Genomic DNA, 24,253 nt, shown 5'->3' on the forward strand with positions numbered 1-24,253 from the left:
TTCTGTTGGATCCTCCTGCTCCAACTCCAGAGGTATTGGAATTGTTTTCTAGATACAGAACAAAACTTAATGTACATACATACAAACATTATATAGTTAAAATACTTTACAGCAAAAAAGACAATACCACCCACCTTGGTGGCCTCTTCAAGCCTTTTGGTCATCAGCTCTTCTACAGCTGACCACACATGCTCTTGGGCTTTGTTCTTAAACCTGGGATCTAAAGCCATGGCCTCCTCCAGGAAAGATCTGACACCCTGATCCTATTTAAGAAGAAAAAAAATGCTTTAAAAAAGGAAAGACAAAATAAAATGTTGAAAATAACTACATACACAAACCTTCTACTGTTTGGAAAGGTACTCCCAAATCTTCCCCTTTATAGTTTGGACAAACACTGAGTCATCTGGGTCAACTGTGAAATGCTGCTCCAGCTTTTTCAATATGGGCAAAATCTGTCCAAGCGTTGGGCTTCTTTCTGAGGAAACGCAGATTGTGGACGTATAAAGGATCTTCATCACTTTAATGAAGTCCTCTGCCTTTTTCAGATCCTCATCTGAGATACGATCCAGTCTACAATATTAAAAAGAAAAACAATATAATAATACCTCATGTATTAGTTTAGATTACCATATTCCTCAACATGTTTTAAATCTGTATGTACATGATATACATATCATTTCTGCTTTACTAATAATAATAATACCTGTCTCTCTCCAAGGACTTTTTTAGGCGAGGGTCCATGGAGGCAGCCTGTATGGCAGGAAACTGCTCTACGAAGCGCTCCACCATCAGAAAGAGACTATTCCATCTAGTCTTTACATCAAGCAAAATGGAATGCTCAGGAAGGCCTGTGAAATATGACAAAATAATTGAATAAAATAAAATCATTAGAAAAAAAAAAAATTCAGTGATTTCATAACCAGCTCACCTAAAAGCTGCTGCTTTTCCTTCAAAACTGGCTTTGCCAGGGTTGATCTTTTCAGCCATACAACTATGGCTCTTATTCGCCCAGCCCACTTCGACACACTGGGAATATTATAAATCTTGTGTGCAGAAAGATAAAGGGTGTGTGCAAAGCACCCGATCTTTCTGACACTGAGTCTTCTTATGGCCACATCCATGTTTGCTGCATTGTCTACTGTGACAGCTACAACTTTCTCCGTTACTGAAAACTCCTCCAGTATGTCACCTATCTCCTCTGCAATTGCTTCCCCAGTTTGTGAAGTATACACAGCTCTTGTGTGCAGATTTTTTTCTTTTAATTCGCCCTCTATTATATAATGGATGGACACAGTGAGGTAGTGGTCCTGTGCAACACTTGTCCATCCATCTGATGTTATTGCCACATCATGGACATGTCTTAACTCTTGAATGAGGTTCTGCTTCTCTATTCCATACCAGGCAGGGATCAGAGTATTGGACAACAGGTCCCTGCTGGGGCAGCGATATTTGGGATTGAGAGTCCTTGTCATATTTCTGTTAAAGAACAACTAAACACCAGTGCCCAGCCTTACTCCGCCCACAAGAAAATTTGAAAATTCCATCTAAAAAGGGCGTTGCTCAGCAGACCAGGGGGCAAGCAGGGGGGCTTACAGTTGGGCGTGGTCTGGGCTGTGATTGACACATTGGCGCCGTGACTGACCGCTAGCTAATGATGGAGAGTGACAGTGACAGCAGCTTCGCGACCGAGAGGTCTTTTGAGGTGGAGGATTTTTCTCCCCCTTCATCACCGGAGGTGGAGGTGGAGGATGTTGATGTGGAGGAGGCCGGCGGCCCTGAGCCGTACATGTTTGAGCCGATGGCTCGCTCGTTGCCCGAGGCCACCGGTGCGGCCGGTACTGACGAGCCCGCCGAGGCGTCAGTGCCGCCAAGGATGGGTCCCGTTAGCGAATGGTAAATTGGTGTTAGCATTAGCGCTCAGTTAATCTGATTTAGAGCAAACGCAATCGAAAGGTTCATATTTATATTAAATTGTAGATATGTTCATACATGGATATTGAGGTATCATACAAACATAATAAGCTATGACTGAATCAACAGGTGTTTATGCGGCCACTGCACGTCCTTGTCCCCAGTGGAGAATGTGTGCTGCAGGGAGACACCAAAGGTATACTTGAATAAAATAAAAGCACAAGACATAATAATTCAATGTTTAGTTATGTAGTAATATGCACAAAACATTACGACTTTTTCCTCCGCAACTTTCGCTAGCATTAATTGTCCCATTTGTGGTAGGTGATGCACAGATGTCAGCAGGTGGGTGTCAACACCTGCATTACGGAGCACCCGGGTTTTGAGGCAGTTGCCCTTAACCCATATGTACTGCAGGCAGTCTATGGGACATATGTGCAGCTCTTTGGTGAGATGCCAGAGACGTTGGTGCACAGGTTAGTTTTTGCAGGATAGCCTATTGATTTAAAATGATGTCGTTGACAACACATACATCACTTCTTTCAGCAATTACCGGCACCTTGCTTACCGGAATGTGGTCAGGTGGTGCTGGGGCTACCTCGGGCAGCACATTAGAGTGGTGATCCCGTCCTGTGCCGTCACCCGCATCAGGCAGGAGTTTCCGGAGGATGTGGCCTATACAGGGTTCCTTCCAGCCCTGGATTTCCATGGCCAATAAAAAATATCCAAAGAACACAATTGCCATTCTGAACATTTTTATTGCTTGTCTTGTCATATAAATTTAAACACCTGTCATTGCATAGCACACACCACAAATTATCATTCCACCCTTATATACACGCTTACATAATTGTATAGCTAGACAGCAGAAGCTGAGCCTCAGAATGGGATCTATTAGCTCAGTTGCAGTGTCTCTCAACTGAAGTTGACCCTCCTACATTTCAAGGAAACCCATTTGACTTAAAAAATATATATAATTTCAGTACATAATACATATTTGGCATTTTAGCCATCATTGTAGAGTATATAAATGCCAAAATACATAATTCTAGTTTTTGTTGAAATTTGCCTTGAAGTTTACTGTGCAACACACCAGTTGATAACCAATCAATCAAAGTTTATTTCCATGGCACTTTACAACTACATCTTGGGAGACTCTTAATGAAAAAATAGTATAAAAAAGCTATGTTCTGTGAAAGCACAGGCAAAATAATGGGAGTGAATTAAGGGACTGCCACGACAAAAGCACGATTGCGCCACTGCCTGTACCTGAACACATACAAAACATCTTAGAAGAGGAGCGCAGGGCTCTGCAGGAGTTATTCTAGTACATGTAATTTATCTGTTACAGACACTTTGCATATCGCACTGTAGTTCTGTGTGACAGTGCATACCTTAGACAGTAAGTAATGCTTATTGATTTCTTTTTTTTTTACAGTTATTTACGTTATGGCCCCTTGAAATGAATCATCTTTCAAGGAGTTCCTTGATTAAATCATTATAATACTTTGCCAAAATGCAGAGTACAGATTTGCATCGCAATCATTTTAACATTGAAAGACCTTTAACACCTAAATGTATTCACAAATGGTTTGACAAATAAAAAAATCTTAGAATCGTGGTATGATAAATGATATGTGACACATCTGCACATTGAGGTATAACACACTGCTGATCCTGAGTTGGATGAATTGGTTGATTTTATAAAGTTGTACTTTATCTGTGACATTAGTCCTATCATCAACATGCTAGCTGCATGAGTCGTAGTGTTGTCAAGTACATGCAGAAATGCATGTTGTCATTAGTTCTAACAAAACAAAAAATATTAAAAAATCAATTAAAAGTTTATGTGCAGGCTTATGTGGGAGGGATGCATAAGCACCATTCTTCCTGGTGTATACATCGTGAGTTAGGAGCATTGTCTAGAAATAACTGGTACTTATATTAATTCTGCCCATCAACACCTAATGCACATAATGTGGCAAAAAAACAAAATGAATGATGAATTTATAGCTCATTAGCCACAATTCTCCCACCTGCTGGTGTAACATGTAAACTACAATTGCTAAATTATTTTACATTATATTCAGACATTTTTGGTCTTTCACAGACAAATCATAGACCCTGTGACTTATATTAATGATCATTTTTGTAATTCACACATTTTCTTTTTAGATATGACTTGTGAGAGTTAAAAAACTGGCTCCTGTGACATCATCACATTCTAGAACCTGCAAACAACCAATTCCTGACAAATGGCTTTACCCCGACATTACATACACATTTATATGTATAATCTACACTTGTATACATTCTCCGGCGACAGTGGTGCAGAGAGTGGAGAAGGTCGTCTTGTGATCGGAGAATTGATTCGAACGCCGCAGGTGCACACTGTCGTTGTGTCCTTGGGCAAGACACTTCACCCTGCTTCCAGTATCTGCATACACTGGTGCATGAATGAGAGTTAATGGGTGACTGGTTCCTTGATGTAAAGCCCTTTGAGTGCCTAAAGCAGGTAGAAAGGTGCTATATAAATGTGATCATTTTACATTCAATATTTCTTTAGTGTCCTACAATGATACATTAATGAAATGTATAATGCAAATTGATCCACACTATGATCATCAATTTATCATCAATATTCTGGTGGGCTCTCATGGAGGTATACCTGAGACTGAGGTCCATCTCGTCTTGCCCACACCTCTGGTTCATTGTTAGCCATGTCTCTTGGCTGACTCATGTCTGCTTTCTGAAAAGATTTTAGTTGTTATTGGCATGTAGGCATGTCAGAAGCAAACCTATAACAATGATCATCTTGCATAGTGTTTAGTTCTGGAAGGTCTTATTGTATATTATCTTCTGGTCACCTTATGTGCTCTTGAAAAACCGTGACCTGTGCCTGCTTACTGCCTCCTTTTTGTCTGGCCTCTCATACTGACCACAGAGTGGTTCAGGCACAGGTATATTGTCCGAGTACTCTTGATATGGCGCCGCATCCTGAACCACGCACTCGAACAGCAGAGCCATCAGCTTGTCAATGTAGACTTGGGAAAAACGTACAACATAATTATTATTACAATACTCATACATAACCGTCAAGTATGGAGGACCGTGGCTGCCAAAACTATAAATATATACATAAATAAATAAATAAATAAATAAATTTAAAAAAGATAAAATTTGCAAAGAAATGCGTGCAATTATGAGAATAAGTGCATTTATTTCTGTATTTATTTATTTATATATTTATTTATTTCTGTATTTATTTATTTATTTACATATTTATTTATTTTTGTATTTATTTATACATTTATTTCTGTATTTCTCTATTTATTTCTCTATTTCTGTATTTATTTTTGTATTTATTTATTTATTTATATATTTATTTATTTCTCTATTTATTTATTTATTTCTCTATTTATTTATTTATTTTTGCATGTATTTATTTATTTCTCTATTTATTTTTTTATTTATGCATTTATTTATTTATTTCTGTATTTATTTATTTATTTCTGTATTTATTTATTTATTTCTGTATTTATTCATTTATTTCTGTATTTATTTATTTATTTCTGTATTTATTTCTGTATTTATTTCTGTATTTCTCTTAATGAGATGCAAATCATGGGGTGGGTCGGGATGCCTCTGCTGTAAGCTCATTGGTCAATCTTTTTCCTTGCTCCAGAGCTTGTCCAGCATAGACGGCCATGTTGAGATCACTGTGTTCTCGCTATAGCCATGTCAGAACGGAAAAAAAAAGCATTCTTCCATATGCAGCAATTGCATTGTGTGTGTGTTTTTTAAACAAATAAGTAAATTATCCTTTGCTCTGTGTCGCTGAACAGCCTCCATTTTGGAGTGGTGAACGGTTGCATGTTGGACCTCAAGCATATCTAGTTGGGGACTGCTGTGCTATGTTCTAATGAGCTGAGAAGACTGGCGGACAGGAGAATCTGTAGTGTTGACTATATTATTTTCCGTTTGGATCAGTTACGTAAAGTCCCGTCGCCAGACGTCAGTCTTAAGGCGGCATTAGTATTACTATAAAGAACATATTTTTCGGTATTCGCGTAGCCCTGGCGCACACTGATCATTACATTAAACATAATCAACAGCAAATATGACCAGACCAACTACAGCTGTAACATCAGTCCTCGTGGCGGAAACGTCAGTAGGCCTACATACGTTTCTCCGAGCTGAGCCTCCTCATCAACACATCCTTCTACTCAGACTTGAACTTATGAGTGAGGCGGACTTCAGCGCTTTGTAGTAAAATACACAGGAGCACCTGTCACTGCCTTTGCCAAAAGTCTCTCACGAGCATCGTGGACTCTCAGGGCGGAGGATGATCGTTGATACCCCTCTATCATATCAGCTATATTTTATTTTGTGCCCAGACAACACGGGCACGGCTCCCGTGGAGGGAACCGTGCCAGAGAAAGAGAGAGAGTGATGAAATGCCGCCGGTCCTCTCTCTCCGTGAGGAGGAAATAGTTAGGTTACTTGTTGTGGAGTTTGGGCTGGTCTAATCGGGCAGAAAGCGCGAAAGTAACACTGTGCAAATGAGTGATCTTTGCCCAATTTGTAGTGGCTATACAGCAGGCCTTCTCGTGGTTATACGGCGTATGTCTGCGTATCACGTAGTCTACTAAACCACATCTGTGTCGGGGGGGCGGGCATGGCCCCGTATGGCCAGCCCATAGCGACGGGTATAACCACTAGAAAACATGCAGGATTGCCGGATAACCACGACAAACCGGGCCAAGATACGTATCACTCATGTGCGAAGTGTTACTTTGCGCTTTCAATCGGTTTAATACACCGCACGCGACGAGCTCTCGCGCAAAGTGCGTACATGTACATTACAGGCGTGCGCTGAGAAGCGCCATGCTGTCAAGATGCGCGTGCCCACTACAAACCACTACAAATTGGGCAAAGATCACTCATTTGCACAGTGTTACTTTCGCGCTTTCTGCCCGATTAGAGACCAGCCCAAACTCCACAACAAGTAGCCGAACTATTTCCTCCTATAGCACGGAGGCGGCATTTCATCCCTCTCTCTCTTTCTCTGGCACGGTTCCTTCCAAGCTGCGCTCGTGCGCGATTGCGCACGGCTCCCGTGTTGTCTGGGCACAAAATTAAATATAGGTGATATGATAGAGGGGCATCAACGATCATCCTCCGCCCTGAGAGTCCACGATGCTCGTGAGAGGCAAAGGCAGTGACAGGTGCTCGTGTGTGTTTTACTACAAAGCGCTGAAGTCCGCCGAAAAGTCCCCGCGTTCGAAGTGTGCGTTTTACACTCAGACACTGGAGCTTTCAGTGAAGGCTGAGAGAGACTGAAAAGTGGACGCGGCCACAGCACTGACCGAGCCATATTCATGGTACAAACGGTGGCGCGAGTGTGGGGGTGTGTGTGGGGGGAGTGTGGGGGGGAGTGTGGGGGTGCAGGCGCTCGTTCTACAGCCCCAGGGTCCGGTCGTTTTCCACGCTCAGAAACGTGTTTTCGTTGCATCGGCGCAGTATTCTGCACAGACGCAAAGCCCAGCTCATTCAGCTGCTTTTGAAAAGGACCTCACTCATAAGTTCAAGTCTGAGTAGAAGGATGTGTTGATGAGGAGGCTCAGCTCGGAGAAACGCATGTAGGCCTACTGACGTTTCCTCCACGAGGACTGATGTTACAGCTGTAGTTGGTCTGGTCATATTTGCTGTTGATTATGTTTAATGTAATGATCAGTGTGCGCCAGGGCTACGCGAATACCGAAAAATATGTACTTTATAGTAATACTAAATGTGCCCCTGCGTTGATTTCATATGCCCCCCTGAAGACTGACGTCTGGCGACGGGACTTTACGTAACTGATCCAAACGGAAAATAATATAGTCAACGCTACAGTTTCTCGTATGCCTGTCCGCCAGTCTTCTCAGCTCATTAGAAATTTCACTCCAAAGCGAATCCATTTCTATCTCGAGTCTCCGACTTGTTTGGCAAGCCACTAGTTGTTGTAAGGGGTAGTAACATAGCACAGCAGTCCCCAACTAGATATGCTTGAGGTCCAACATGCAACCGTTCACCACTCCAAAATGGAGGCTGTTCAGCGACACAGAGCAAAGGATAATTTACTTATTTGTTTAAAAAACACACACACAATGCAATTGCTGCATATGGAAGAATGCTTTTTTTTTCTTTTCGTTCTGACATGGCTATAGCGAGAACACAGTGATCTCAACATGGCCGTCTATGCTGGACAAGCTCTGGAGCAAGGAAAAAGATTGACCAATGAGCTTACAGCAGAGGCATCCCGACCCACCCCATGATTTGCATCTCATTAAGAGAAATACAGAAATAAATACAGAAATAAATACAGAAATAAATAAATAAATACAGAAATAAATAAATAAATACAGAAATAAATAAATAAATACAGAAATAAATAAATAAATGCATAAATAAAAAAATAAATAGAGAAATAAATAAATAAATAGAGAAATAAATAAATACATGCAAAAATAAATAAATAAATAGAGAAATAAATAAATAAATAGAGAAATAAATAAATATATAAATAAATAAATAAATACAAAAATAAATACAGAAATAGAGAAATAAATAGAGAAATACAGAAATAAATGTATAAATAAATACAAAAATAAATAAATATGTAAATAAATAAATAAATACAGAAATAAATAAATATATAAATAAATAAATACAGAAATAAATGCACTTATTCTCATAATTGCACGCATTTCTTTGCAAATTTTATCTTTTTTAAATTTATTTATTTATTTATTTATTTATGTATATATTTATAGTTTTGGCAGCCATGGTCCTCCATAGTCAAGCTTGTTTTCGGACATACATGTGGTGGATTTGGTCTTCAGAGCTCTCACAGTATAGTCACCGTGTTTGTACTTCGGGTACACTATGGAGTATCTCAGCTCACCGGTAGAAGTTCTGGCATGTGTGCGTTGCGCGTTCTCATTGTAGTGCATAGCTGAAATTTGTAACCTAGAACAATCAAAACAAACAGAAGGCAGCACTGACATTATTACAGTTTCAAAGAAATATATAATGAGGAAATAAAAATGGATACTTTGAGAAGGTTTTGGTATTCATTACCTGGCCAACATTCCTTTAAAGGAAAAGCCCACACTTTTCGGCGAGAACCTAATGATCAGGCTGTGGAATGCCTCAATGTAGGACGTGTGGTACAGTGGGCTGATTTTCTCCACGTCCTTTAGAAACCGTGGAGCCAATAAAATGGCTGTGAGTCTTTCACATGCTGCTGTGCCTAAACAAAAATGATCATGACATCAATGGAAAATTTACTTGGTTTAGAAAGCCAATGCTAAATTTCCAATGCAACTTAAAATATTATTTAAAAAAAAGCATAGTCTTTACATACTTGGCCTGAGCCACTGCCTTGCTCTTTCCCCAACCAGAGGCTCGTGTTGGCAGCATGGGAACAGGGCATTGTCATGAGCGTGAACATCCTGTATATGGTTGGCCACAGAAGTCCACTTAGCCACAGCTTCTTCTCCTGAGGAGGAAGTTGAAGCTGACCAATAAAGATGGTTGACTATGCTCTTCCTCCACGGGCCCACGTCCTGAGTGGTCTTTTTCCTCGCCAGCTCATCAATCTTCTTCCCAATTCCTATATATAAATGGATACACATAGTATTTTTTAATTTTTTTATGTTAATTTTACACTCAATACATACCCTTTCCCATGTGCCAAGGGTCGAAATAGTGAGTGATGTCCTTTTTTTCCTCCCTTATAAACTTCTGCACTCCTGTGTGTCTGTCTGTCACAATGGCCTGTACTTTGACACCCCTCTCTTCCAGCATGGTCAGACTGCGTATAAATCCCTCCTTCTCCATCCTTACACTGTTTCCAACTTCATTGCTCTGAAAGAGAACAGAATGCTCTACAGAAATGTGCACAATGATCCCTATTTAAATGTCCAAATGTAATCATGATGGTGTTTTACCTGGACAAGTTGGATGTCAATTACTCTGTTACTTTGCAGATTCATCATAGTGTAGCTACCATACTTGGCTGAATGTCCTGCAGCAATGCACATTACACTTTGGCATACTTTTATTCAAACATAAAAAGAATCTTCATTAATTAATAAATGATTTACCTGGAGAGTCAGCGCGCATATCCCCGCCCATTGTCAAAGCCCCACTAGCAGCTGCCTCCCTGATATGTTCATCCTGCTCAAGCTTCCACTGCCAGCTGACCGTTGGGATGAGGAGCTTGGCCTGATGCTTGTGAAAAGTTTGCTCCGACAGCCCTTGAATGTTGAAAGCCCTCAGGAACTATAAATTGTAAAGTAATATTACCAACTGAACGATATGGAAACATAGTCAATACAGATGAGAATTTGGCTCTACCTTGGAAATCTGAGCAAAACACAAGCCAGTGAAGAGGACAGCAGCACAAAGCTGAAGGTTTCCAGCTGGGATGTCCTTCACCATCGGCTGGCTGGACCAGTCGTTGAAGTACTCACAGGTTGGACAGTGCTGTTTCACCCGGAGGAGTGTGCCCAATGTGGCTGTGTCAACTGTACAACGATGAGTGCAGACAGGACATTTCTGGAAAAGTGCCAACAGTTGGTCCTCGTGAACGATGTACTTTTTGGCTTTGTGGGGAGGGACTTCAGTGGAAGCGCTATGTTGCAGAAAAAGGCAAATGTAACCATTGAAGACAATACAATCCAATTTGTTCCAACGTATATTTTTAAACCTTACAAAAGCATTTCTCCCCCCATAATTTGTACCTTGAACAGTTCAGAGAACTGTTGTTCAGATGGAAGCTGGGGTCAAACACAGACACGTCACACCTTTTCCTTTTCAGTGGTGTGGAGGCTGCCTGGGGACTTTCAGGAAGAGGGATTTCCATGAAGGTCTCGGTACCACATGAAACGCTGACGCTCCTCTGTGGAACCTGCACTTGCAAGCCTGTTTACAAGAATAAAGAAAAAAACCTTTTTAATAGCACTAAGAAATAGTTACAGTAGAATCTAGCAACAAATCCAAAGCAAAATGAAAATCTTATACGATTCAAATAATGTATTATCCAGACAATGGTATAAAAGACAAATCACCTTTGCTCCGCCTGCTAGGCTTCACATTGGCCTGGACACATGCATGCCTGCTGATGATCGGATCAGTCTGACAGGCCATTTCTCTGGTTGCTTTAGGCTGAAAACATAAGCAATAATATTAGTAATAACACATAGTTTTAAGGGAGAAAAGTCTTTATTATTTATTAAGACTAATTTCTGCAGTGTAGATTATTGCATTTTATATCAGAGTAGTAAACAAAGTAGAAGATGTTCCCAGCAAAGGTTTGAAGCCTGTGCGCTAAGACATATGTCTATTGTAGGGCTTCAGCAACCCAAACCATGAGCAACATGCAGCTACCATGCACCCGGAAAAATAAAACTAATTCAACACTAGAATTACAGGAATAATCGCATGTGCTTTGTGCAACAAGAATACTGATGAGGCCAGGGACAATTTGCTGTATGGGGTCTTCCTAATGACAGTAATACTTGACTTGTACTTGAGTAACTATTATTTATAAAGAAAAGCAGGCTGTCTGCTAAATATTATGGTACTTGACCTGAGGAGTATTGGGGTAATATTTTTCTATCTTTTAGGAACTAAATCTTGGACTTTTACTGCATTTACCCGTTTTTGGCTATGCTTTTGTGTTAGTTTCACACTGCAGTGAGCAGTGACTGCAAAAGACACAGGATAAGATACTAAACTTGACGTTATAGCTTTATTACTTTTAATATGTTGAAAAGTTAGCAACACAGCGCACTTCAGGAGATACCTTTAGCCTACTGTGACCACGGAGACTGTAGAGCTGAATGTTTTATTTTAATACCGTTGTTCAACACGCAGCTATGTGGACGTGATAAAAACAAACGCTAGTGACAGTCATGTCCTGGAGATCGCGTTAGCTTACGACATTATAAACTCAAGGCAAAAGTTAGCCCTCCACTAGCTAACAGAGTGAACAACAAAACCGAGAGCATGTAACATACTGCACTAAACTCAGCAATACAGCGGTGACCTGCTCCGCGGAGCCGCGCAGTTCCCTCGCGGGGCAGGGGGATGTTGAAGCCGGTCTGGAGGCGCAGTCAGCGCCCACAGCCCTGGGGCTGGATCAGGGCTGTTGTGGCGCTGAAATGGCCCCTTCGGTGCATTCAACATTCATAGTTATTAGCGCTGTTGTGACCACGGCACCGGGTCGCCTACACAAAGCCCTCTACCCCACTCCAAATATGCTTTAGTATAGATATGCACGATTTACGTGGATGACCGTTTTCAGGATCAAAACGGCGTTTTCCGCCAAAAGGTGAAAAGTCTGCAGCTCTTGACGTTATGTGTCTGACACTGCAGCTACAAAGATTGCTATTATAAGCGCCAAATCATCAATATTAGTTGTTTTGGTCATGACTTTGTTCACTCACCTCAGCTTGGCGCCCGAAAGCTCCGGGTTGGCGGGGCAGCAGTGTTGGTAGCTCCATCCTCAGTTGTGGAAGACCAAGGGTGGGGACAGCCTCGCTCTTCAAAAGGCGCTTCTTAGCAAAGCCAAGCTCAAACTCCATCAAGTTGGCGAAGGAATCACGCGTAAAATGTTCTTTGCAAACTCCAGCATAAGGCGGGAGTTCGCAGTTTTCCCCCAGGCCAATTGCGCGTAACCACTGGCGCCTAAAGTCTAAGTCCTGTGGAAAGTAATGTAACCCTACAGTACTATGACAGCCCACAACACTACACTTTCTCCCCATCCTGACAAACAAGACTACAACAAACACTACACGCTAATATTACACACAATAACACTAACTACAACTAATGCTAACACCTAGCCTATACTAAAAGCACTCCGTTAATCTAAACTAACACACAATAACAAAATCAAACTAATCTAACCACGCTACGAAACTACCTGACTAAAGTAACTACACTAGAAACGCTAAAGAACTAACTAAATACTATGCTAATATAATGCTAACCTGAAAATCGATGTAAAATGCTCGCTCGCTATTCCAACTCCAACTCGCTACGGGGGCGTGTGCGAGACTCGGCTGGTTTTATACCCCAAGCGCCAGAGCGACGGACGTCACACAGCACAAAGTGACGTCACACAGAGGCCAGAGCAAATGGAGAGGCAGGGCACGAAATTCAAAAAGCTCAACCGAAAATGGAGAGAGAGAGCCACACAGAAGTTTTTTGGCTCAAAAGTGAGATTTTATCTAATTTGCACTAAAATGTAAAAAAAATGACCAGGACGTGTAGAGAGCACTATAAGAAACATATTTATGCAGTTTATAAATATGACAACTAAGCACCAAATCAAAAAAAGTTGATTTGGTGCTTAGTTGTCCTTTAAAGACATCAAAACCACCATACATTAGTAGAGAAGGGAATAAATAGCCAACTACTAATTAAACTAAAATAATCATTCATTCTTAATTTTACCTGAACCAAGGAGCCTCCACTAAAGAGAATGGCAGTAGTCCTTTCACAATAAACGTAGTAAAGGCCCTATGGCACTCTTCTTCTTTTTCTTTGCTCATTTTAGTTCTTTCAGCCAACGTAAATGGGTTGTCAAATGTCGGGGTTTGAGGTGTAATCGGAGTTGATGCTGGGGGAGGGGAAGAAAAAAAAAACTCGTGAACATACAGCAAATGACGCTACAGTTTTTCAGCAATGTTTCGCATCATGTTTGTCAAACAATATGTTTAGAAACATAAATATTCTACAAGTGGAGTTTTGAAGGGCTTAATACGTACCACGAGAACTCTCAGTGACATCGCTGTCTTCCCCAGACAAATCCACCATCGTTGCTGATATAGATGCAGTGGGCTCCGCCTGCGAACTAGGCCTTACAGGTTGTTTTCGTGCATCAAAGACGGTGCATGACTCGGCACGTAAATTGATGCCGTGCACCACGAGATGCTTAAATAAGTTGCTGGTGTTGCCGTCCTTTGCCGAACAAACCTTGTCACACACGTTGCATCTAGCCTTGGAGCCATTTACTTTTCTAAAATGCAACCAAACCTTGGATTTCTTCGGCATTTTCGACGTGCACGCGATGAAGTTTGGAGAAAGTAATCAACAAGAGGGGAGGGGGCTATCCGGAGCACTGTGCGGGTCACGTGGGACGTGTCAAACCAAAGGAGAAAGAGAGAGAGATAAAGAGAGAGACAGCAGACCACTCACGCGGCACGCCGCATCTAAAGGACATCAGCGGCGTTTTAATGAGCTGTCTGACGCGGATTTTTAAGCAAAAGTACCGAAAATGGGTATCGAAAGATTGTTTATTTTTCGATACCACTAGGTACCGACGTGTTTCGGTCGGTACCACGTAGGTACCGTTTAACGGTACCCAGCCCTACACATAACTCAATTGAATAAATAAATACATAATAATAATTAAACACAAATAAAAAATATATTGAGGATGGTAATGACAACTGGGAAGTAAGATCTCGGAGTATAATACATATTAATACATTAATATGCATGAATGTACCTTTATAATATAAAAGTTTGGCACTGGCAACAATCTAAAAGAAATATATTAATGATGGCATTTTGTTACTTTCTTTGTACTAAACATCGTACATGAAACAAGATCGTTGTTGTACTTGTGCTTAATAGTTGTAATTAATTATATAAACAGTTCAAATATTGTTTTATACGTTTGTAAGTTGGTCTGTGTTCATGTAGTTGCTTGAAATGTAACAAGTTCTCCTTGGATGACGTCTTGTTGATGTTCTGATCCTTCGGTATCATTGTGAAATGTTTTTTTACTGCTCTGAATTTGGGGGTCGGCGCTCATAAGCTTCTTGCTTCAGCCCCTCCTTTTGAGCAGAATGTTTACTGCTCAAATAAACAAATAAACTAAACTAGACAGGGCAAGGAGAATGTGGGTGCGTTTATTTACCTGAGGCACGTTGCAGCCATGTCCTTCGTCCTTGCTGTACTGTCAGTCGCCGTGCCTGTTGAAATAATAATCAAAATAATATCCGAGAGAGGAAAAGAGGCGAGATTTGCCTTAAGTGTCAGAGAAAGGTAATCTCGTAAAACTGTTCCAATATCATCAAAGCACAAGCAAATAATCAGGAAATAATTTTCATTCACATCAACAGCGCTGAGGTTTTTTTTTACAGTAGCTCTGCCTGAAGTGAACACATGCGAGCGACTGATTGCAAGCCTTTCAAGCGTCCAAACAGAAGTGACAGCATGATTTGTCGCGTTAGGTGTGTGTAGACACCTTCAGGCCTGCTGTGGATGTGTCAGCAGCCACCTGCACCCTTTCAGGCATCCCAAAAATACATTTTGGGATTTTGTATAGCGCTTTTCAGATGACACAAGTCACCCAAAGCACTTAGTGTAGGGGAATTGTTCTTCGTCCACTCCACACACAGTGGTATTGTCACAAAATATGAACAAGAGCATTTTGGGTAAGGTCCTGTGATTTACTAAGTGAGATAAGCTCAGGGCTCCTCAGTGCCAGTGCATAAGCTCTTTTCATGTGTCATCATGCTGTTTTTGTATTTCAGTGCTATTGTCAAGATTCAAGATTTTTTTATTTGTCAAACCATGTGAATGGTTTGAAATTATGTTTCTCTCATCATGGTTTGTGGAGTGGGGGGAGGGGTGGGAGGGAGGTTAGGGAGTTCAGCTTCCCGATGGCCCTGCGGACAAAACTGTTCCTCAGTCTCCTCCCTGACGGCAGAACTTTGAAGAGACTGGGTGACGGGTGCGAAGGGTCCCTGGCAATTTTGATGGCTTTGTGGGTGAGACGGGTGGAGTACATGTCCTTAATGGAGGGGAGAGGGGCGCTGCAGATCTTCTCCGCTGCTCTCATGATGCGCTGGAGGCTCCTTCGGCAAGAGGCAGTGCTGGCGCCGTGCCACACAGTGATGGAGCTGATCAGGATGCTCTCTATAGTCCCTCTGTAGAAGTTGTACATAACGGAGGCTGGGACTCTGGCTCTTCTCAACTTGGGGAGAAAGCAGAGATGCTGATTACTTTCTTGACCAGTGATGTAGTGTGTATGGTCCAGGAGAGCTTCTCTGTGATGTGCTGGTCACCCTCTCCACTGCAGCACCATTGATTGTTAGAGGAGCATGCTGGGCCCGCGCTCTTCGAAAGTCCACAACAATCTATTTTGTCTTCTCCACATTTAGAGAGAGATTGTTCTGTGTGCACCACATGGCCAGACTGCTCACTCACTCGTCTAGTTTGACTCGTCTCTGTTGCTGATGAAGCCCACCACTGTTGCGTCGTCTGCAAACTTGATGAAGAGGTTTGAGTCGTACTTTGGAGTGCAGTTATGGGTCAGCAGAGTGAACAGGAGCGGGCTCAGCACACAGCCTTGGGGAGCCCCCGTGTTCAGTGTGATGGTTCTGGAGGACTTGCCGCCGACACTTACACCCTGTGGTCTCTCCGTCAGAAAGTCCAGCAGCCGGTTGTCACACCAGTTTGTGTTTAAGCCTATGGAGAGTCCAGCATATCTCTATCAAATATATAAAAATTTAAAAATTACACAAAGTGTCTTTGGGATAATCACTTGTAACAGTATTGATAGGTTAGTAGGTAACCAAATTCATTTTTTGTAGCTGTTTTGGTTTCGATACATACCAAACTAATGACGGCTAGTGCACATGCTCACAATACTGTGTTGACAAATTAATCTAATAAAACAATCTTTGAACCTTTTAATTTCACATTGTTCGGCTCTAAAACAGTTGATGATTTCTTTCAGCTTTCAGCAAAACTACAAAACTACACCATGAAGCCAGTGTGAAAGAGAGAATAATAAAAAATGCATTCCCCCACCATCACAAGAGAAAACATGGACACTGCGGCTTTGAAAAACATGCAGTATAATTTAAACATGATCTTTTTTCATATTCCAGACTGTGGGGCTGATCCTCAGGGATTTCCTCGGAGAGCTGCTTGCGTCTGGGGCAAAAAACAGTCTGAAGTCGAAGAGAATGAAAGACACTGATCTGACTTTTAATTAGGTTTACCGGCTCTGGAGTTTGAATGTTTCGGGGCCTCTCTCTGTCTGACAAGGTAAACAGAAGGAGCATCTGTAAAAACAACATCCGGTGCTTCTGTCTGTGCCACACGGCTTCAGACACGAGAAAATGTCAGAGCTGCACACAGAATTTATTATCACCACCTCAACAAGTTTGGCTTCGACATTTCTCTCCTGCATCATCTGACTGTAAACACAAATTTCACCTTTAATCGAGACATAGCATGTAAAATGATCTTTATTGAGCTTTTCACCATGTTATAACATTGTTCCCTTGTCAAATACACACCTGGAGTTTCTCTACGTACGCATCAAAACCTCCCCCGATTTGCTCCGTTATCAAACCTAGTCGTAGGTAGTTGAATGAAATCTCTCAGCTGTTGCCAAAACACGTTTCTGATTTTCATAGTGCCAATGGGGATCAATTCTTGTAACATGTGTGAATGGCCATATACAGTGCCTCTCGAAAGTATTCATACACCTTGAACTTTTGCACATTTTGTCATGTTTACAACCCTAAACATAAAGATTTTATTTTTATTTTTTACAAGTAACAGACAACTGTGAAGTGAAAGCAAAATGATACATGATTCTGTTATTTTTCAAAAAATAGAAAAGTGAAAAGTGGGGCGTGCATAAGTATTCATACAGCATGCATGAATACTTTGTGGAACCCCCTTTTGCTGCAATAACAGCACAAGTCTTTTGGGGTCTGACTCTACAAGATTTGCACATATAGAGACTGACATTTTAGCCCATTCCTCTTTACAAAACAACTCAAGCTCTGTCACATTAGAAGGAGAGCGTTTGTGAACAGCAGTTTTCAGGTCTTTCCACAGATTTTCAATAGGATTTAGGTCAGGACTTTGACTGGGCCATTCAAACACATTAATATGTTTTTTTTTTTAAACCATTCCATTGTAGATTTATCTTTGTGTTTCGGGTCATTGTCCTGCTGGAAGGTGAATCTTCGCCCCAGCCTCAGTTCTCTTGCTGACTCCAGCAGGTTTTCCTCCAAAATGTCCCGGTATTTGGCTCCATCCATCTTCCCAACTATTTTTACAATCTCCCCAGTCCCCGCTGAGGAAAAGCAGCCCCACAGCATGATGCTCCCCCCCGTATATTTGACACTGGGGATAGTGCACTCAGGACAATGAGCAGTGTTAGGTTTGCTCCATACATAACGTTTTGCATTTGAGCCAATAAGTTCAATTTTTGTCTCATCTGACCAAAGCACCTTCCACATGGAGCTGTGTCCTCCATATGACTTCTAGCAAACTTCAAATAGGATTTCTCATGGCCTCCTTTCAATAATGGCTTTCTTCTTGCCACTCGTCCTTGAAGGCCAGATTTGTGTATGCACGTCCCACTTTTCACTTTTCTATTTTTTGAAAAATAACATCATATATTATGTATCATTTTGCTTTCACTTCACAGTTGTCTGTTACTTGTGTGTGAACGTTTAGTAAAAAAATCAAAATAAAATCTTTATGTTTAGGGTTGTAAACAAGACAAAATGTGCAAAAGTCCAAGGTGTATGAATGTATGTAAAGCCCTGTCCATACGAAGTCAAGCTGAGGACCAAACGCAAAGATATTTTAGCAATCCGGTGGATCGTCCATACGAGCCCGGCGTTTTGGGGGTCTGTAAACGAACAGTTTCCAAACTAGGAAAGATCTCAAAATGCTGTTTACATGGCTCCGTTGTTACGTCTCCACAGCATTTACTAAAACAATGACATCACAGCTCCAGAGTGGTGTCTGTTATCCATAATCTAGTGACCTTAGAATGAGTTTGACTCATGGATCTATGATGGTTTTACTCCGCTCCTCTTTGCTCCGCTGCAGTCCACAAGCCACAGGTGACAAGTAGAAAAACACGGCCGAGTCAGTCTGTGTTTTTGGACTGACAGTAAAAGTCACTGACAGGTTTTTTCTGCTTTAGTCCCGTTACGTCTGAAGAATAAACTCTCCTCCTCATTTCTTCTGTAGATCCTAAATCCTTGAAACAGTTTACTTTACACTGTTTACATTACACTAAAGTTTACTGCACATGCCCCTCTACATCTTGTTCTATCATCTGTGTTAGCGTTACAGCGCCTCACACAGGCCTGGAAGATGAATTGTGCCGTTTTCACAGACCTGAGTCGACCCATGTGGACACACACATTTACTGAGCTGGCTTCATGCTTACAAAGACAGTTTCCGAAAATATAAGCGTTTTGTCTTTGTGAAGATATAGCCTAAAAAAGTGAATGGCCAGGAAGACTTTGGTTTGTCTCAGAGGAAGGAAACAGCAGGACCAGTACTGAATGTATTGGAAAAACAGTTATTTATAAATATCAACATTTTAATACCAGTTGAGAATGGCCACACACAAAAAAATCACATTTTGCCTTTATGACAAGGTTCAAAGTAGACAAGATTCAAAGTAGAACTTCAATATGTAACAAGAAGAAAAGGGCAAAAAAAATAACAAATAAACTGAAATAGCAGCTGATCCAAAGTTTAAGACCACATGCATTTAAAAGGCCATATCTGTGCAAAAAGTGCCATTTTCTGTCAGGTCTTCACATTGTCATGACGTCCTGATGGCAAAGGCAAAAAAAATAATCTTGTTTTGAACATGGTCGGTTGTCGTTGAGCTGCATAAGCAGAGCCTCTCGCACCGCGCCATCGCTGCTGAGGTTGGACACAGTAAAACAGTCATTTTCAATTTCTTAAAAGATCCTGAGGGTTATGGGACACTGGACGACCCAAATCAAGCCCTTTCCTGGACCCATTACTCATTTGTCGAAACCATTTGTCTTTCAATGTCAGCTTTTTCACAGATGGTGTTATATTTTCCTCTAGAGTTTGTTGGAATTTAATACATTTTCAGTTCTACCCACGACCCTGTGCCACTGGCTGCAATACAACTCCAAAGCCTGATCAATGAAACCCCGGCTTAACAGTCAGACAGAAGTGGTTTTCATGAAATTCTGTGCCCTTTCTTCTCCAAACTGACCTTTTCTCATTCCGGCCAAAAGGTTCTACAGTGGCACGTGAAAGTTTATTCCTGACATTTAGAAAAGCCTCTTGCATTTTGGAGACAAAAATAACAGAGGTTAAGCTTGAACCTCCGTCTCTTTAAAACAATGTCCATGAGTGTCTTTTGATATATATTTGAAAGTAGACGTTAGATCGGGCCCAAAAAATCAAGCCCGACCCTACCCGAGCCCTTGGGCATAAAACCTGACCCGACCCGAGCAATTAACTTGAATTGTTGGCCTGAACCCGAAACAATGATCATTATTATAATTATATAATTATAATTATTTATTTAAGGCTCGGATAGGTAAAGTAAAAAAAAAAAAAAAAATGGCACACTTTGCTTCTCCTACAAAACCTGTTCCTTAAAAGGTCATGGGGCGGGCGGGCTGGCTCGGACTGGCTCCAAGCCTCCACAGAGCTCCAGAGCTGCCAAACAAAGATTTAGGCTTCAACTTTTTAATTCTAAGGCACAAATCCCAGCGTGGTTAAAAATACGACTCCCATCACAGGGGTCATAGCAATTTTTAGAAAAATAAACTTTATGGAGCCAGACTTTTAAGCAGTGCTAGGAAGGTGCAAAGTCTCCAATGGAATCTGTTTTACAAAGCGTCTTTTGGAGTCACCCCTGGCCATAGGTTGCGGCGCGGCATTATTTCAGATGTCAAGGGAAGGAAATATCTCCACATGGGCCACTGCTCGACATCAATATTTTCACTTGCCGTGTCTCGCCTTAATCAACATTCATCCTTTCTCCAGCAACAAGGACTGTTTCAAGGTTCACCTGTGATGGAAGAAATACTAACAATTGTGAATATTTTTTTTTTTTACATTGGGCAGAAAAAAGCCAAAGTGAATATTCTCATTAGCGTTTCTGCTCAGAGGTTCTTTGTCTCGCTGCTGAACACAAAGTTTGTTGAGGTTGTTTCAAAGTTCTGGCTCCTCACTGAAGCCAAGACTGCACTGCAATGATTACAGCCTCGGATCGGAAGACGTGGCAGAAAAAGTTCCAAACAGTGTGGGCAAGAAAGTAAAGCAGATGAGAACAGTGACTCTCAAAACTGTGGTATGGGTAAGTTCAAGACCCAATGCAAATTACTGACAGTTTTTTGATGTGTTGTTTTTAAGCTGGTGGGTTATAGTCTTACTTCTTACTTCATAGAATCATCAATACAAGATCTTGGTGAAAAGTGAACGCAGCACTAGATCTTTTGACATTACAGAAACTTTTTGAAACAATGCTACAGTGAATGTGCTCTAATGATAGCCAAAGGCGCAACAACCAAAAACAGTATTAGAGCCTGGGAACTTTTTTTGTGGCAACTTTTTTTGGGGAGCATGGTGTATTGTTTCCCAGATTTCTTATATTCTACCTATTCTGCTTAATTTCTAAAATTCTTTATGTTTCATTCATTTGCGTCATTATTATTAGTGGTATTGCTATGAATAGTTCATCTGGTATTTTCTGTTATTGTTGTGGGTTTAAAAGCCATATTTCGCGGGCTATTTTTCCAAAGGTTGCAATGAAAAGTGGTGTATTTTTTCTGCTTCAGTTTAAACCAAAGAGACTCTGGGGAATAAGAAAATAGGCATTATTTTAAATAGCTGTGTCATTAAAAACAGAACAATGTGTGTCCTGTGCGTCCTCCGCTCAGCTGTGGACAGTGGGTGGAGCAAGCAGGCACCTGTCTGTCGCTGTAGGCCGGGGTTAAAGTTCTCCATCAATTGGTAAAGTCGGAGAAAAAAAATCCATCAAATTAACTTTAATAAGAAAAAAAAAAGTGAACAAATAAACAGAAGAGTAGGGGTGTTTTTAATGGCCGAAATCCAGTACATTTTCACTTTCATTTTTGTGATGTTAATTGAAATGAAAATGAATACACCATTAACGTTTGTGTCCTGCGAGTATGCAAGGTTTTAAAAGTCATGCAAAGGGAAAATGCTTCAACGAATACATTTGTTGGCCATAACGTAGCTTTGGGCGCAAAATAAATGTTTTTTTTTTTTTTTTTAATGCATGATTAATTATGCTATAAGCTGGGGCTGGGAAAAAACAACCAACACTTCAACTGCCAGACCCTCATTTCTACTCCCCAACCTCCCCTGCGGATTGGTAATGACTTTGTAGAGCCTGTCAAGAACTTGGTGGATCTGGGATCCGTAGTGGCAGACAACAGGGACCTAAAACCAGGGATCATCCGCAGAAGAGCCCTGGCTGCGTCAGCTCTGCAGTCTCTCTGGAAACCACCAGACCATCTCATGCAAGACGAAGCTCCGGATTTACAACTCGGCAGTACTCTCCATCCTTCTGTATGGCTCGGAGACTTGGCCTTTAAACAACACTCTGGCTACAAGAATAGATGGCTTTGATAGCAGGGCTCTCAGAACCATTGAGAACATCAGGTTGCCCCAGCAGGTTTCCAACGAGGTGTTTAGAGACTGCACGTGCCAGCCCAGGGCATCCTGCCTCGCTGGTTTGGCCATGTTCTCCGCCTCCCTCTTCACCATCCGACTAGAGCCATTCTCCAGTTTCACCTGTGGGCCACAGGCTGGAGACGACCACGAGGCAAAGCCCGCACCCAATGGCTCGACATCAATGTGGGCAGGGCTGGACTGGCAGAAAAAATCGGCCCGGGACTTTTGGGTCAAGACCGGCCCTCCAAAAAAAAACAGTCATATTCAATGCAATAGTCAAGGTGATGAGCAAAACAATAAGCCCTTGGCTTGAACTAAAACAGTATAAGCTATGACTCAAGGACAATAGTTGCATTTTGTTTCTGCTGAATTCAAGCTAGCACCTCATAGACTCAACACTTTCATCTTGTCGTTTATAACTTGAAGGAACTTTTGTAAAATGTGCGTTCCGTTAATGAAGTTCCTCTCACGACTGCAACACAAATAAACTTCTCCAAACCAACCACATGATCCCACTGTAGATTGAAGATGAAATGGTAAAACTCACCTCAGAGTTACAGAGCTGTGGAGTGAGAATAGAAATACCAAAAAGGCCAAACATTGTAAATCCTTTCAATGGAAACTAGAAGATGTACAAACTGCGCTGACGACGAGGGGCACGACAGAGTCACCTGACAACTCCCAGCATGCACTTCTTTGTAAACATTTGTCTAAAATGTATACAAAATAGCGGTCTAGGGTTCTGTGGGTCCTGGAGGGAGTTACAATAAACTATTTCCTCTTATATTCACAATGTGAGGGGCATGAGTGTTATGTCCCAGAGACCTATTGCTCATTATACCAGATTATCTGTGAACCATGACTCAAGAAACTATGCCACCAGAGGGGTATAAAAGACGTCACATCCCTCTAGTGGAGGAGTTGTGTAATTGCATCTATGTAAAGATAGATAATGGCTTTTCCCGCTAATTGTGGACCGGTGAAAGGTATAACGGGCCTTATCTCGATCTGACTGGCCCAACCGGCCCAAAAGTACGTCGGCCCATCGGGAAAACTCCCAAATCTCCCGATGGCCAGTCCAGCCCTGAATGCGGGAGACCTCCAACAACACAGAGTTACTCTGAGCAGCTGGCACAAGACCGTCAGCACTGGAAACAACCGGTTCATTTGGTAGGCTCAACGCACAGGGACGGGACGCCCCCTTACCCTTTGCAGGAGCCCTAAGTAAGTAAGTACATTTATTCAAACCTCAGCTCAAACAAAATCAAATGCTTTCATCACGTCGCTTTCAACGCACAGAAGTCTTCCATTGTTTCGTCCAAACTCCCAAACTAGGTACTGTTTGTGCCAAAGAAATGGCTGTAAACCTGTCGATTATAAAGTCCCATGACAATTACTGAGATTGATCAAAGTAGAGATTGCGATTTTGACTAATTGCCCAGCCCTACCATAGGCCTATGAACGTCTTGATAGCAACGTGATATATGTGTCGTTGTTGGCGGCAGATGCTAAAACAATTAGTTAGAATTTGATGGAGATGGGCATGGCTTGATGAGAAGGGGGACAATACTTTTCCCATTGATTGTGGTGGAAAAAAATTAAACAACCTGTGCGTAGTTTGCCATAAGAAGATTATTTATCGCAGTAATGTCAAAAAAGTCCTGCCATGCCATCCGTCAGAGGCCACTCATAAGGCTGCAGTGCGTTCTTTGCAAAATACCCCATGCCTGCCCGGTGCCTCAGTGACAACAACAAACACTTGCAATGCTGAACATGACCTTTCGCTCACCATGTCACAGCTGCTTGTGGAGCT

The 24,253-nt window shown here is 41.6% G+C and overlaps 1 protein-coding gene across 1 annotated transcript; it reads right to left on the reverse strand.

The window, feature by feature from the left end:
- Window positions 1-4,546: 4,546 nt before the first annotated feature.
- On the reverse strand, window positions 4,547-11,106 carry LOC306960471 (uncharacterized protein; the record flags this gene model as incomplete). The annotated part of the gene is made up of 11 exons (XM_079552901.1): window positions 4,547-4,660; window positions 4,819-4,955; window positions 8,774-8,922; window positions 9,034-9,205; window positions 9,320-9,568; window positions 9,636-9,822; window positions 9,906-9,982; window positions 10,062-10,239; window positions 10,315-10,591; window positions 10,701-10,881; window positions 11,028-11,106. The coding sequence occupies 11 exons, from the start codon at window positions 11,104-11,106 to the stop codon at window positions 4,547-4,549; spliced, it is 1,800 nt and encodes a 599-aa protein (XP_079409027.1).
- Window positions 11,107-24,253: the final 13,147 nt, after the last annotated feature.

The sequence above is a fragment of the Gobius niger genome (genome assembly GCF_951799975.1).
Source record: "Gobius niger genome assembly, chromosome: 3".
Classification (NCBI taxonomy): domain Eukaryota; kingdom Metazoa; phylum Chordata; class Actinopteri; order Gobiiformes; family Gobiidae; genus Gobius; species Gobius niger.